The 15,567-nt window shown below is 47.1% G+C and overlaps 1 protein-coding gene across 1 annotated transcript in view; it reads left to right on the top strand.

Annotated features, from left to right (window-relative positions):
• The first annotated feature begins 1,043 nt into the window (after positions 1 to 1,043).
• Positions 1,044 to 15,567, top strand: part of MALL (mal, T-cell differentiation protein-like) — a 39,795-nt gene continuing 25,271 nt past the window's right edge. Inside the window, exon 1 of the mRNA XM_006898930.1 lies at positions 1,044 to 1,148. Coding sequence (XP_006898992.1) covers positions 1,044 to 1,148 — 105 coding nt within the window. The remainder of the gene's footprint in view (positions 1,149 to 15,567) is intronic.

Genomic DNA, 15,567 nt, shown 5'->3' with positions numbered 1-15,567 from the left:
TTTTGTGTGAAAGGGGCTGTTTTTATCCCTGGGCATGAACTTGCAGCCTATCCCCACACAGCATAGGTGGGTGGGCACCAGGAAGGAACTGCCTGGCCCCAGCTTGGATATAGGCAGGGCTGGAGCAGGCAGGATGTGCAGAGAGGGAAGGAGGGTCAGGGCGTGGGCAACACCCACCCAGCCCCATAGGGTCCTCCTAGGGTACCCATTCCTGGCCCAGGGCCACAGGGGGAGCAAGAGGATGAGCTGGAGAACCTCTTGCAGAGGGAGGACACGAAACTCCATAAAAGGGGGAGGGGTGTGGGTATGGGGGGGGGTGTGTGTGCTGGCTCTGAGAGGCTGGAGCCAAGAGGAGAGTTCCTCCATTCCTCCAAAGGGTTGGAAGCAACTCCTCCCCACTCTACTTTTGAGGCTTGGGAGAAGGAAGAAGATACACCAGAAGGACTGATGACACAAGAGCCAGCGCTGCCAATGTCAGAGAGCCCTGGTGGCTTAGTGGTAAGGACTTGGACTGTCAACGCAAAGGCACACAGATTGTTCCAAGGAAGAACGATGGGCAAGCTCCTTCCTTGTTTTGCACATAACAAAACTGTCAATGACCAGCTCCAAAACCTTGAACAAGTTGCTGGAGCTGACTCCCTGTCTCCTGGCCTGCAAAAAGCCAGGGCAGGGTGTCGTCTGTAGAGAGCTGGTTCACAGTGACCACTTCAGGCTGGATAGAGCTGCTTTCCTGGCTCCAGTCTTTAACCGGAAGATCTCCGGAACGTTCTTCCTGGTGCTGTTGGATGAACTCACACTAACACTGCTTGAGGTTTTCTGTCAGCACTGGTGGCTGTAAGCATGCCAGCCTGTCAAGAGTCCATCTGATGCCCGCTCTCATTTTCACTGACTTCTCCTCTGGCCTGAGTGAGTGGAAGGACCTGCTGGGCTGGAACTTTTATTTCCCTCCCAGGCAACGTCCGATGGGTGTGTTAGACAGGAGTAATATTTGAAGGGCTGCAGCCTCCCAGCTGCTGGAGCTAGAGGCCAGATCACGGTGTGAGATGGCCTCCCGGGAGCCTCCTGCCACAAGCCACGCCCCGCCCGACGTGCCCTCGGGGGTCGCGCTCTTTGTCACTATCCCCTTTGCCTTCTTCCTGCCAGAGCTGGTGAGTGCCTGGGTGCCAGGAGCAGGGCGCGCGGGGAGGAGGGCGCGTGGAGAAGAGGGAGTTCGGACAGGAGGAGGGCGCCTTCGCGGACGGGAGCACGCGGGGAGGGGGGAGCGCGGGGAGGAGGGCGAGCAGGCAGGAGGGCGCAAGAGGAGGGCGCCTTGGGGGAGCTCAGTCCTCAGGCTGCGTCTGTCTTCAGTAACCCACCCCGCAAGGCTCCGGGCTGAGGGCGCTGCTTCTCAGACACCCACTTTTCCAAAACAGCCCCTCTGTGGCGAATGGCTGCTCAGGGATGCGGGCGCATTGCTAAAATAAAATCTGAGGAAGGCCATGGAAAGGGAGTTTTCGTACACCGTTTCTGTTCTTGAAATTTGTGTTTATTTGGCTTTTTCTGAGGTTTGAAAGGCAGGACGCAGACTCTCCTGTAAAGAGCGCTTGCACTGTCACCTTAGCTGACTTTGAGCATGGGTCCCTGAGCCTCCGGCACAGGCGGCTTAGGGCATGTTAGAGCCCCAGGTCCTAAGATCCTGCCTGTAGCCGTCTGCGGGGTCTCTTAGGCCTGCGGTGTCTCTCCTGTCCCCCCAGAGACCACTGTCTCACCCACAGCCAGAGGTCCGCCTTCCTGAGGTGGAAGACTGAGGTCTGGTGAATGATTCCAAGCAGAGGGATTTGTTTTGGTCTGATATCCTAGCTATGGGTGATGTTTTCCTGCGCTCTGACTCAGTGCTGCCCCTGGGCAGGGAGGAAATGACAGAAAGTGGGTCCACCTCTGAATGGGCGCTTCTCACTCCCGTCATCTGCCCACAAGGCCAGGCCTGACTTGAGTAAGCTGTTGGCACTGGTTAAAGGGAGCCCGATGATACTAGCGAGAAGGGGAAGTCTGGCAGGGTGGACCTAGTTTTGGGGTGACTCCAAAAAAACCCCACCCAGGAGACAAGTTTCTGCCAGGTCTGCCACTTCAGGGACACAAACGTGGGCACCCAGCCAGGCTGATGACATCTTAGTGCCCTTTCCATGGTTGTGTGCCAGGGCGAGCACAGGCCTCACCCTGGAGGGCCCACAGAGAGAGCCAGGTGGTCCCCATCTGTGTGGGAGAAGAGACTCCACAGAGGCCTGTGGGGGCAAAAAGTTTTCCTCCTACTCAGAGCTAGTGCTTACAAGAGCAGCCAGTGAGGCTGAAGGCCAGGCTTTAGCAGGTCCCGGGGAAAAGCCATGCTCATGGAGGGTACCTGCTTGCTGACGCTGAGCCCAGAGCTCATCATCAAAAGGGGTGCATGGATGTGTTGGACTCTTTCGGTTTTAAGGCCTTGGAGGGACTTACTAGTGGGGAATAATATTGTTATTGGTTCAATTGTACATAGGGTCACTATGAGTCGCAAACGACTCCACGGCACATAACAACAACAACAATAACATTTTTAAAAAACCAAAATCACTGCTGCCTAGTGGATTCCAGTAGCTATACCCCTCTCCTCCCCAGAGAAGGGGAAACCTGTGCACTGGGTTTCTAAGGATTCCCGGAAGGATATGTGTATAGGAACCAGCTGCCACATTGTCCTCCAGCAGAACAACCAGTGGGTTCAGACTGCTGACCTTTTGTTTAAACAGCAGAGTGTTTCATCACTCTGCCACCAGAACTCCTTCCTTGCCACTAAACTTCTCACATATGTTTACATCTCACATATCCAGTTATTCCAATCAGGAATTTAACATTGATGCATTGTTGTGATGGTTTATTTTCAAAATGGAACCAACTGACCCTCTGGCAGGTTTTCAGAGGCAGTGAATCACAAGAGAGATTGCCCATCTTTCTCCCACAGAGCAGCTGATGGATTTGAATCATGTGCCTTCAGGATTGCAGCACAGCTTCTTACCACAGGCCACCAGAGCTCCAACATTAACAACTGTACCATTAATTGTGCTATAAACATTATCCAATTTAGTAGATGTTTCTCTCCCATTTCCTTCCATCTGGGACAAGCCCTGGGTTTTTCACTTTTTAGAGGAACTGGTCAGTATTTTGTAAACTATTCCTCAGTTGAGCTTCCCAGATGCATTCACAATACATTTTTTTCTCTCTCTCTGAAGTGGAATGTCTTCATGGACTCTGTTATGCCACTTGACCTAAATGTCCCCCAAAACTGGTCCAAAGTCCCCATGCTCTGTGATTCCTTATCTCTAGCAGATATGGCTAAGGCGTTTTCAGAACTTTACCCCTTGCATGTACAACAATACCTGTGGGTATATTTTCAGCACCCACAAATTCATATGTAGAAGTAGTCTGCCAAATCTGAATATATGTGTTGATGGGTGTAATGCTCATTTGCCCCCCACATCTCCTCAACACTCATGTCTGCCTCTGAATCTACTCATAGATGTTGTGATCCAGTTGCATAATCCTTAGGGACTCAAAAACTGTACCCAACAGTTAAAATCCATAAGTAACTCCTCAGGAGAAAGATGGGCTACCCGCTCCTGTGTGATTTACAACCTTGGAAACAATAGAGTCAGCTATGAGTCGCTTTGGACATGATAAAATACCCATATAAATGGGAAAATGTACCCTGTTCATGGATAGGAAGACTCAATATTGTGAAAGTTACAGTCATATCAAAAGCAAATCTACATGTTAAACGTAATCCCAATACAGATACCAAATTTAATTTTCAAGGAAATCGAAAGGAAAATGTCAGGTTTATTTGGATAGGGAGGAGACCTTGAATAAGCGAAGCACTTCTGAAAAACAAAAGTGAAGTGGGAATCATAGCACTGCCTGATCTCAAAATCTGCACAGCAGTAGTAACCAAAACAGCATTGTACTGGTACAATGACAAGCACATAGACAGAACTGAGAACCAGAAATGGACCCATCTATCTATGATCAACAAGAAAATAAAACCTATCAAATGGGGAAATGACAACCTCTTCAACAAATCGTTCTGGCAACACTGGACTGATACCTGCAGAAACCTGAAACAGGATCCACATTTCACACCTTACACAAAAATCAACTCATCGTGGATCAGAGACCTGGGAGTAAAACCCAAAACCATAAAATTCGTAAGAGACAAACTGGGACCAAGCTTAGAAGGTCTAGTATTCAGTATAAAGTAACTGCTAAATACAGCCAGAAATGCACAATCTGGAGAGGATAAAAATTGATGAATGGGACTTTCTAAAGATTAAATCTCTGTGCGCATCAAAAAAAATTTTACAACAGAGTGAAGAGAAAACATTTGATACAATCTCACAAAAAGGTCTTATAACAAAAGTTTAGAATACTACTGGGCCTCCAGAAGAAAAAGATTGATAATCCGATCACAAAATGGGCAAAATACATGGAAAGATTTTCACAGAGGAAGACATTTGGATAACCAAAAGTAATATGAAGAAATGCTCGAAATCACTGGCAATAAGAGAGATGCAAATTAAAACCACAATGAGATACCATCTTATTGCCACTAGCGGTGGCAAAGTTTAGCTGGACAGCAAGCAATAAATGTTAAAGAGGTGGGAAGTCTTATACACTGTTGGTGAGATTGTAAAATGGTACAACCACTCTGAAAGGCAGTTCGACATTTCCTAAAAAAAAAAAAATTGAACATAGAAACTCCATACAACCCAGCTATTCCACTACTAGGGATATACCCCAAGGAAATTTGAACCGAGACACAAATTGAGATTTGTACATCAATGTTCATAGCAGCATTAGTCACCATCACAAGAATATAGAAATAGTCCAAACGTCCAACCACAACTGAATGGATTGAGAAACTGTGGTACATTCACACAATGGAATACTATGCAGCACTCAGGAGCAACAATTTTGAAAAATACCACATAACTTGGGAGAAACTGAAGAACATTATGCTGAATTAATTAACTCAGTCTCATAAGGACAAATACTGCATGAGACCATTATTGTAAAAATAGAAGGATAACTAATAAAACATGTATGAGGACCCAAGAAGGGAAAGGTAGGAGTGAGGATGGGTAAGGGCGAAACTACAGGGTTGCACAATTTGGTGGAAGGAGGGTGATGAAGGAAATGGGAAGGATCTGGGTGAAAAGACAGGGTAATGATGGACCAGATACACTGATGATTAATTGTATAAAATGTAATGTATGGAATAACTCTATCTCCAATCTTGATGCCACATTTCTCTTCACAGAGCCCAGACTCCCAGATAATCTCTTCCACATATAGATTGAAAAGGTATGGAGATAGGATGCATCCCCGGCTAACACCCTTTCCAATTTTGAATCATGCAGTGTTTCATTGTTCTGTTCTGGTGACTGCCTCCTGGTCCAAGCATAGGTTTCACATAAGCACAATCAAATGTTCTGGAATTCTACTTCTTCTCAAGGTTTGCCACAGTTTTTTTGTGATCCACACAGTCAAATGTCATTGAATAGTCAATGAAACACAGATAAACATTTCTCTGGTACTCCCTGCTTTCAGCCAAGATCCATCTAACATTAGCTACAACATTCCTAGCACCATGGCCTCTTCTAAACCCAGCCTGCACTTCAGACAGTTCTCTGTTGATGTACTGCTCCAGATGTTTTTCATCAGTCTTGCTTGCATGTAATATCAATGATATTGTGTGAGCATTTCTGCACTCTGTTGATGTACTGCTCCAGATGTTTTTCATCAGTCTTGCTTGCATGTAATAACAATGATATTGTGTGAGCATTTCTGCACTCTGTTGGGTCACCTTTCTTTGGAATGGTAACAAATGTAGATCTCTTCAAGATCATTAATAATGATTATGGTTGTATGTCAATTTGAATAATTTACCCTATTGAATTGTTCCCTTAAAATGTGGTGAAAATGACAAATTTTATACTATATATCTTTTACTACATTTAAATAAACTAAAATAAAGGGTAAAAAAAAAAAAAGCCCAGGTGAACTGCAGCTTTCTCTAGCCTGATCCAGAAGAACTAGGTGGTGCCTGTGACCATGACCTTGAGTTCTTAGCGGGGCACAAGAGAAGATCCCAGTTGGGGTGGGAGAAAAAAGGAGAAACAACTCAAGTGTGTAAAAAAAAATTTCACACTCACTGAACTGATGGAGACTGAAGGAACCCCAGTGCTATCACCTTAAGATACTCTTTATCGTAGATCTACAACCAGGAGAAGATAAAAATAGATGATTGGGACCTTCTAGGAATCAAATCCCTATGCACATCCAAAAACTTCTCCAACAGGGTAAAAGGGGAAGCCACAGACTGGGAAAAAGTATTTGGGAATGACATATCAGATAAGGGACTTATATCTAGAATTTATAAAATACTTGAGCACCACAACAAGATAAAGGTAAATAATCCAATTTAAAAAATGGGCACAGGATATGAACAGACACTTCACCAAAGAGGACATTCAGATGGCCAACAAGCACATGAAGAAATGTTCAAAATCCTAGCTCTAAGAGAGATGCAAGTAAAAAAAACTATGAGATATCATTTCACCCCAGTGAGAATAGCAAAATTTAACAGAACAGCAAGCAACAAATGCTGGCAAGGTTATGGAGAAACTGGAACCCTTATTCACTGTTGGTGGAAGTATAAAATGGTGCAACCACTGTGGAAGGCGGTATGGTGCTTTCTCAAAAAGTTGCAAATAGAGATACCATTTGACCCAGCAATTCCACTACTGGGAATATACCCCAAAGAGACCATAACTGACATCCAAGCAGATATATGCACACCCATGTTTATCGCGGCTTTGTTCACAATAGAAAGGAGTTGGAAACAACCCAGGTGCCCATCAACAAACGAATGGATAGAGAAGCTGTGGTATATTCGCACAATGGAATACTATGCTGCATTGAAAAACAAGGAACTCATGCAATATTATTCAAAATGGGTAACCCTGGAGGACATTATGCTGAGTGAAATATCTCAGTCACAAAAGGACAAATACTGCATGGTGCCACTGCTGTAGAGTGGGAATGAGATCAGGTTGGGGTAAGACTGAGAAAAACTGGATAAATTGTGTACACTGCATTGAAACAGATGAGGGATAGAATAATTTAAAAGCGATATATTATAGGGTATTATAGTTATCACAAGAGTCCACAATTAAGGTTGCATTATGGAGTATACTTGGGGCGGTGGGAGGGGTGCAGGGGGATTGTATACCAAAGAAAGAATTTTTGTTTTACTTTTCAAAGAGAGGAGCAACGGGGCAGGGGGGCAGCGGCAGGCGGGGAGGTGGGCTGGGCAGGGAGAAAAGTGCAACAATGAATGAATGGAAATCCAAAATCTCTGTAAGTATTCATTAAAATTATTAAAATAAAATCTAAAAAAAAATACTCTTTAACATAGAGCTGAAGCCATGGCCTAGTGGGACGGAGTCATGCTGCCATCCCAAAATTGAGTGTAGTTTGAAAGAAGATCGACAGTTCTGATTTACAGTCTGAAAACCCACTGAATGGTCAGCTATGAGTCAAGCAGTGAGAGACTCTATTTCCAGGAATCTCCTGTCAGTCATAAGATAGATAGATGAGAGAGAGAGAGAATAGATAGATAGATAGATAGATAGATAGATAGATAGATAGATAGATAGATAGATAGATACATAGATACATAGATAGATACATAGATACATAGTTAGAGACAGATAAATAGAGCCTAGAAAATAAACAGAGGCATCACTGTACATGTATACACTACCAAATGGGTAGCATCTGTCCAAAAGCACAAGCCAGGAGGCAGGAAAGCCTGGGGAAAGTGCAGGATGGCACAAGGAGGAGGGAGGAAAGGCCGAGGAAAGTGAAGGATGGCACAGGGAGGCAGAGTGGAAGTGAGCAGGGCTCTGGCGTGGCACGGACAGCTACCAGTGTTGAGAAGATCTGTGCTTAAGTTGTTGGATAGGAAACAGATTAGCTGTGTAAACTTTTACCTACAACACAATGTTGTTGTTGTTGTTGTTATGTGCCATCGAGTTGCTTGCGACTCATAGCAACCCTATGTACAACAGCCCTAAACTGTGCTCTGTCCTGTGCCAATCACACTGTCTCCGATACATTCATCCCAATTACCCCAGTCACTGAATCAATCCATCTCATAGAGAGTCTTCCCCTCTTGTGCTCTCCCTCCACCCTCCCAAGCATGATGTCCTTCTCCAAGGACCGGTCCCTCCTTACAACATGTCCAAAGTATGTTAGACGGAGCCTCAGAATCCTTGCCTCCAATCCTTGCAGCCCGGTTTAACCCTCTCCAGGATGAATCTGTTTTCTTAGCAGTCCATGGTACCCTCAATACTCTTCTCCAGCACCACAGCTCAAAGACATCAGTTCTCCTTCTATCCTCCCTAGTCATTGTCCAACTCTCTGATGCATAACAAGTGATTGCAAAGACCACGGTGTGTTTTTTTTTTTTTTTACATCGTATTGTGTTGTATTCCTGGAAGCAGGAGCAGCATCCACTTCCAAAATGACTTGCCTCTGGAAACTCTATGTACGAACAGTGTTCAGGCTGTTCGTTCATAGGGTAGCTATGAGTCGTCTACGACTCAAAGGCATTAAACAACAGCAACAAACATTGTGTTGTATTATAGTAAATATTAATATAATTATAAATATTATATTAAATACAACACAATACAATGTAAAAAACAACAACAACAAAACACCAAAAAACAGATTGCCAAGCTTCTCTCTCCAGATGTCTCTGGGTACATTAACACTGCTAATCTTTGTGCCAAGTGCCTACCTGTTTGTACTAGCCAGCACCCATGTGTATTCTCTTTGGCTCACTCAGCAGGTAGGTACAGGTGTTTGCTATGTCTCCTGTGGGGTTGGGTTACTGCAGGTGCTGCCTCCCTCTTGAAGCCTCGTTTTCCTTGGGCAGCTGAGGCAAGATGACTAGCAACTTCTTTTACAAGCAGAGAGGTGGGAACAGGGCGCTGACCTAGGTGACTATAACAGGGGGAAGGGTTGTTTTAGTCACAAAAGGCCCCCCAAAGCCTTTTAAATTAGCCTTTTCACCAGTTAAAATTATTATATTTAGACTAATTAAAAAGTAGCTAAGATTTCCAGTCAGTTTAGTTAAAGGATGAGATCATTCAAACATTTGATGTTTCATGCCTTCCTTTCAACTTTTTAACCCCTCTGCACATTGGCCAGGAAGGAGGGACCCTAATGCTTTGGAAGTTCATTCCAGAATTTTCCAGCTCAGAAAGCTTATCCTCATGTTGGTGGTGACCCACTGCACATCCTTATGTCTCACCTGTCATGGCTGCCCTGGAGTCACTCACTACCACTTGTGGTGACCAGCTGATTGATGGCACTGGGCTGATGTGAACACAGGGTTTCAATTGGCTAGTTTTCAGAAGTAAATTACCAGGTCTTTATTCCTTGTCTTAGTCCAAAACTCGACTGAAGCCTGTTCAGTGTCCTGGCTACACACACCCCTCTCCCATCCCCAGCTAACAGCTGGGCATGAAGAACATTGGTCAGTAATTGCAGGGACAGAAAGGGTTCCCCCATGGATCTCCAGCACCCAGATCTTACCTTGACTTCCCAGCCATACCTTCATTTCATTCAGTTTTTTTCTGCTCTGTTCTGCTTCTTCTCCATGCAAAGGGATCCCCTGTGGTCAGTTCTGCAGACTAACAAGTAACTAGTGACTCTGGGAGGGAGCTTGTGGGTAAGGAGTCATGCTGCCAAACTAAAGGTAAGTGGTTTGAATCCACCAGCTGCCCCAGGGAGAAAGATGGCAGTCTCCTCTGAAAGCCACTGGAGGATCAGCTGTGAAGCCTGCAGGAAGGCCATGGCAATAGCAGCAGCATTGAGGCTGGAAGGAGGGACCAGAGCGTGTTCTAAACCTAGAATGAATGTGGCCACCTGCCTTTTCCTTTTAACTCACTTAGAGTTGAGTTCTAAGGGAAAGAACCCCAGGCTCTTGGCTTTCTCTGTTCCTTTTTCATTACTCCATGCTTCTGCAAAGAGACCATGTTCTCCTTGCCTTCCTCAGCCTTATGTCATCATCCCTTGACCTTCTGCCTTTGTTGCAGAACAACTCTACTCACTCTCCTGCTCCCCCTGCCCTTACCCCTGGCCCTCAAAAACTGTTTTTCCTTCCATTGTCTTGCAAAAAGTGCACACCCACTCCTCATCCTAGGGCACTGCTGAGTCCATCTGAATAGTGCTCCCTGAAAGACAAGACCCAGGAAGAGAGACAAGGGGCGGGGAATGAAAGGAGATGGGGGCCAGCCTGCTGGAAAGTTGTGGGTGCAGAGGGGTCAGAAGTGACATTTCCCAGTTGCCTGGGGCCCCCTTGCTGCTGTGGACTAGGTTGAGCCCTCAAATGTTCCAGTTAGTCAGGCAGGAGTGCTGCTGGAAGCCCCAGGCAGCTTCCTGGACCGTGCTGAGCCTCATTCTCCTCAACTTAAAAAATCTCAAACTCACCATGATGCTTAACGATTCTCCATTGGGTTTCTGAGACTATAAATCATAATGGGAGGAGACTGCCCATCTTCCTTTCTCATAACTGCTGGTGGATTTAAACCAACGAGACACACAGCCTTTGGGTTATCTAAACACTTGCTAAAACACTGTACCACCAGCACTCCCTTGAACCTCAACAACAGAGCATAAGAGAGATTACATAAGACAGCCATAGAGTTTTAGTAAAGACTTCTTGTTGTTATTAGATAAAATATTGAGCACCAGTGGCATCAAGCACTGAACACAGAGAGGTGAGCAGGATAGATGTGGTCTCTGATCTTCAAGCAGGTAGATGTGTGGTGCTGTGCCTGTCAGAGCCACAGAAAGTGAAGATGACAGTGGGGACTTCATACAGAGGGGATGCGATGTAGGCATTCTTCACAGAGATCTTGAAAAACAGCAAGAGCAGAAAGGAGGTGCTGAACTAACTATACAAAAATACTGTTGAATGTCAAGGGATAATGGGGAGAAATCTAAAGGAAGCTCCCTGGCTGGTGTAGGACCTGTGAGGAGGGAGTGTTTGAGGGAGTGGTCAGCTCTGAATGTGAGACAGGGCATGAGCCTGTGTTTGGGAGCACTGGAAGAAGCTGAGGTGCCACCAGCTGCTACCACGGCAGAAATGCGGCATATGGTAACTCAAGCCCCACTCCTTCCGCACTCTTCCTGGGGCCACCACTTGACTAGTGTGCAGCTAGTGAGGGAACCACAGAGCTGTGGTTTACAGAGTCATGTCCCTGCTTTCCAGAGCAGATCACCCAGCATGGGATTGGAATGCGGAGCTGTTAGCATGTAGCAGGACAGTCCCACATCTGTACACTCCTTCTACCTGTGCCTCACCTTCTGGGCCTGGCTCCTGCCTTCCCTGAGTTGACGGCGGCCTGTCCCAGTCGATACAAGCCAGGTGGCCAAGTGTACTGCTGGAGGTCTTCCTAACCAGGATGGGTTTATGGGAGTGACAGGTGCTCTGATTGCAATAACAGGTGTATTTGTCGGGATGGCAGGGAGGGTCCTGCCTGTGATCCACTGGACCCCAAGTGAGACCGTGAAGATAAGAAGTCACAGCAGCACTTTCCTGGAGAACTCTCTCTGGGGTAGGGCAGAGCTATGTGGCAGAAGGGGTTTCTAGTGTGTTCTTCAGACTGGCTGGTGATGGGAAGCAAGCCAGAACAAGGCAGTTATTAGTCTGAATGACTGAAAGGCAGAGAATCCTCCAGCTGAGCTCTTCAAGAGATCCTAAAGGGATCCCTGACTTTCTCCTTTTCACTCTGCCCCCAATAAGGCAGTTATTAGTCTGAATGACTGAAAGGCAGAGAATCCTCCAGCTGAGCTCTTCAAGAGATCCTAAAGGGATCCCTGACTTTCTCCTTTTCACTCTGCCCCCAATCTCTCGTTTTCCCCCTTACCCAGCCACCACAGCCCCTTCCTGGCCCTATGCCTCCCTGTCAGGCCATGGCACTCTTCCCACTGTCTCCTGAAGAAACCTAGCCTCTCCTTTGAGTAGTCCACTGTCTGCATCTGCGTAGGCCTCTACGGGCCTGGTGGCCAGGATAGAGCCACACCTGGGGCTCAGCCCACTGTACCAGAGGCAGTTCTCCCTGTTCCCACAGCCTGACTCCTACCTTCCTTCCTAGCCTCGAGCCTACCCCCTGCAGGCAGAGACCCAGTGGGCCTCAGAGTGAAGGTCTTCTGTGTCTCAGGAAACCCACCTCATCTCTCCATCTCAGCCAGGGTTCCACACCGTAAGCAGTTGTCCCCCTGCCATCTGCCCACGTTATGCTGGGTGGGTGTGAGAGCGCAGTGATATTTCTTTTCCTCTCTAAGCACATTCTTCTTTGCAAAATTTATTTTTTTTAAATTTTATTTTATATTGATTTGCATAACAAATTGCGTACATTATGTTTCAACCGTGTATATTATATTTCACATATTCCTTCATTCACATACCATCATTTATATGCATTGTGTTTTACATACCTAATTGCTATTGATCTATGCCTACTGCTGCCCCATCACCTCATCTTTTCAGGGCCCCATTAGATCTTTCCTAATTCCTACACACACACACACACACACACACACACACACACACACCCCTTTCTCATCAAACTCTGTTATCCTAGTGATTTCCTCCCCTCCCCACAGCCCTGTCTTTGGACTATTATGCACATCTTACTAGCTTTGTTTTTACAGTATGGTCATACGCAGTATTTAACTTATGAGACTGAGCTAGTTCACTCATGCTCTCCAGCCTCTCCCATGTTATACGAATAGTGTTTTATGAAACTAGAAGCACATTCCTGTGTAGTGCCTGCTCCACGTGGGGAGGTAGGATGTCCTGTAGTGGATGTGGTGGGGGGCGGGGTGGAGTGCTGGGGAGGGGAGAATGCAGAAGGGGGAGGATAGGCTCCTGATAGCCCCATCTGCTCTGAGGAAAGAGGTTCCCTATACGGAGTGTTTCCTGGGAGGTGATGGGCTCAGGGAAGGGGCAGGAAGGACATCTACCCCTAGGCGGTCCAGACTTCTCACAGAAATGTGAATCCTTGGTTGGCACCGAGGCAGGGGGGCAGGAGCGGGAGACTCACCCCAGAAAGCCAGACTGAGCAGCTCTGTGTCTGTGGTATGTCTAGAAAACCCCTTCTACCTGCCTTTCTTGAATCAGTCAGCAGCATGTACTGAGAAACTGATTGCACCAGACACTGGTAATAAAGACCCACAGGGCACAGCCTGCTTCCAGGCCTGAGGAGAAGGCTGCAGAAGAGAGACTAGGAAAGTGAGGTGACTTGAGGAGTGGTCTGAGCTGTGTGCTGGGAGCTGGGTAATCCAGGGTGCTTTACTGGAGCAGGTACACTGATGTAGGTAAAAGAGGGCTGGGAGGTAGAATGAGAGGGCTGGGCAGGTAAACCTCCCAAACTAGAGTGTGGATGGTGAACTCCTAAAGCAGGAATATGGGTCCCCCAAAGGATAAGGAGGGACAAGAACAGTGGACACAGCCATGCACTCCAGCCCTCAGGTTGGAGGAGACGAGAGGGCCAGCGTCTCCCCAGGACAATCCAGGGCTCCTCGGGCAGATACTGTAGGTGACATGAAGTTAATGAATGTGCTTCTGGGTCCTACTGAGTTGATTCCAATAGCGGTGGCCCATGGGAAAGAGAAGAACAGTCCCATGGGGGTCTCTTGGCTGTGACCTCTGTGGCAGCAGCTTGCCTGACCTTTCACTCCCAGAGCCCCAGACAGTGCAACAGGCGCCAGAGCCAGAGAGCCGGCACAGGCTAGGGCTGCTGGCGGGGCTTGTCTGCGGCTGCTGGGGCACCCGATGTCCGCCCTGCCTCTCCACATGTCTTCTGGACTCTCTAACTGTTCTGAGATGCAAAAGTTATAAACAAATGCCCCCCAAAAATATCTCGTGTTCTAAACTTTTTCCAAAATGGGACAGGAAAAACCTTTTGAATTTAATTGAAGGAAAATATATTTTTTTATTGTTCCATTTTATGCTGCATTGTAAAATATGTGCTATTTAATCAATAAAAACCTGGGTCAGCCCTGGGATCATCTGTTATGGCCCTGAATGGAGAAGGTGGTGACCCTGGGGGAGGAAGTGGGGTGCTGGGGGGGAGGAAATGGCAGGGGGTGCAGCCCCCACTGAGTCACTGGCCCCTCCTAAACCTTATCCTGCTGCTCATGCCCAAACCCCTCCACACCCTGAGGCAAGTCAGGACCCAGAAAAGGGCCCCATCTGGGTTTTTCTTAGCCTGCTGTCAACACAGGCCTGGGAACACTTGTGGAGACCAATGTCTGAGTCTGTGACTTGTTCCGCCTGAGGCAAATGTGGAAGGGCTGCCCCTGGCCAATGCCATTGTTTCTCAGAATGGACCGGATAAGACATGGGCTCACAGGAGAGCTAAGGTGGCTCGATCAGCAATTTCCTTCTCACATTAAAGCTACAGAGAGAAAATTCTCATCCCGTGAGTCAGAACACTGAGGCTCTACGTTTGGAAGTGTCCTAGGTTGAATTATGGGGCGTGGAACTTCCATTGAGTGCTGGTTGTTGCGGATTTGCAGCCTGATAGGGTCCTGGGCTCCAGCCCAGACTTGCCACGCCTTGACTGGGCATCATGGGACTCTCAGAGCCAATTTCCTCCCCAGTACAATAGCAGTAGCTCCCAAGGTTGCTGCCCCGTAAGGTAGGAATGGAGCCCCCTGCCATGGCCCGAGGCAGCCTGGCCAGGCAAGAGCACCTTCAATCCGCTGGAGATAGGGTACTGGATGGACCCAGCCCATGGATTCCCAGGGTGACCTGGAGGAATCTGGCGCCTCCTGACTAGGCCACCAGCGCAGACCTTGGGGGACTGCCCCCTCCAGCTGTGGCACTTGGAGCAGGCATGTGCATTTGGAAGGCACTGAGGTGGTCTGTATCTTCTCTAACTAGATCATACAGGAGACCCCACATTCCTCACATGTGTCCTGGCGGCTCCACTTGCCCCTCAGCAACGCCTCCTTCTACTTGCAAGCAAGGCCAGTGTGGCCTCCACCAACCTGAAAGGGTTGCAGCTGGATGCACTGGGACCCTTACACAACAGGACAGTGCTGTCCACACCAAGAACACAAATGTGTTCAAAGGATGAGTATAGGAAGAGCTGTGTGCTGGGAGACACTATACGTGTGGGTGGGCTTCGTAAAGAGATCTGTTTTCTCTCCACCTGAGGGATACTTGCACATATCTCTCTGTGTGTGTGCGCGCACACACACGTAGAAGAGAGAGATAAAAGGAGGGAAGGGAAGAGGGAAGGGACAAACAGGAAATTAAGTTTCAGGGGAAAACTATTTCCCTTTATTTGGGCAATGTACCCCTGTGTTTCCTACTCTAGTTTATTCCATTTTTATTTTTATTTTTTTTCTATAATTATATTTTATTAATTTTCATAAACATTTACAGAGATTTTGGGCTTCCACTCATTCATTGTT

Source organism: Elephantulus edwardii, unplaced genomic scaffold (genome assembly GCF_000299155.1).
Source record: "Elephantulus edwardii isolate Elephantulus edwardi_28Jun2011 unplaced genomic scaffold, EleEdw1.0 scaffold00241, whole genome shotgun sequence".
Taxonomy (NCBI): domain Eukaryota; kingdom Metazoa; phylum Chordata; class Mammalia; order Macroscelidea; family Macroscelididae; genus Elephantulus; species Elephantulus edwardii.
The sequence above is the reverse complement of the archived record's forward strand: the minus strand, read 5'-3'. Positions and strand labels throughout refer to the sequence as shown.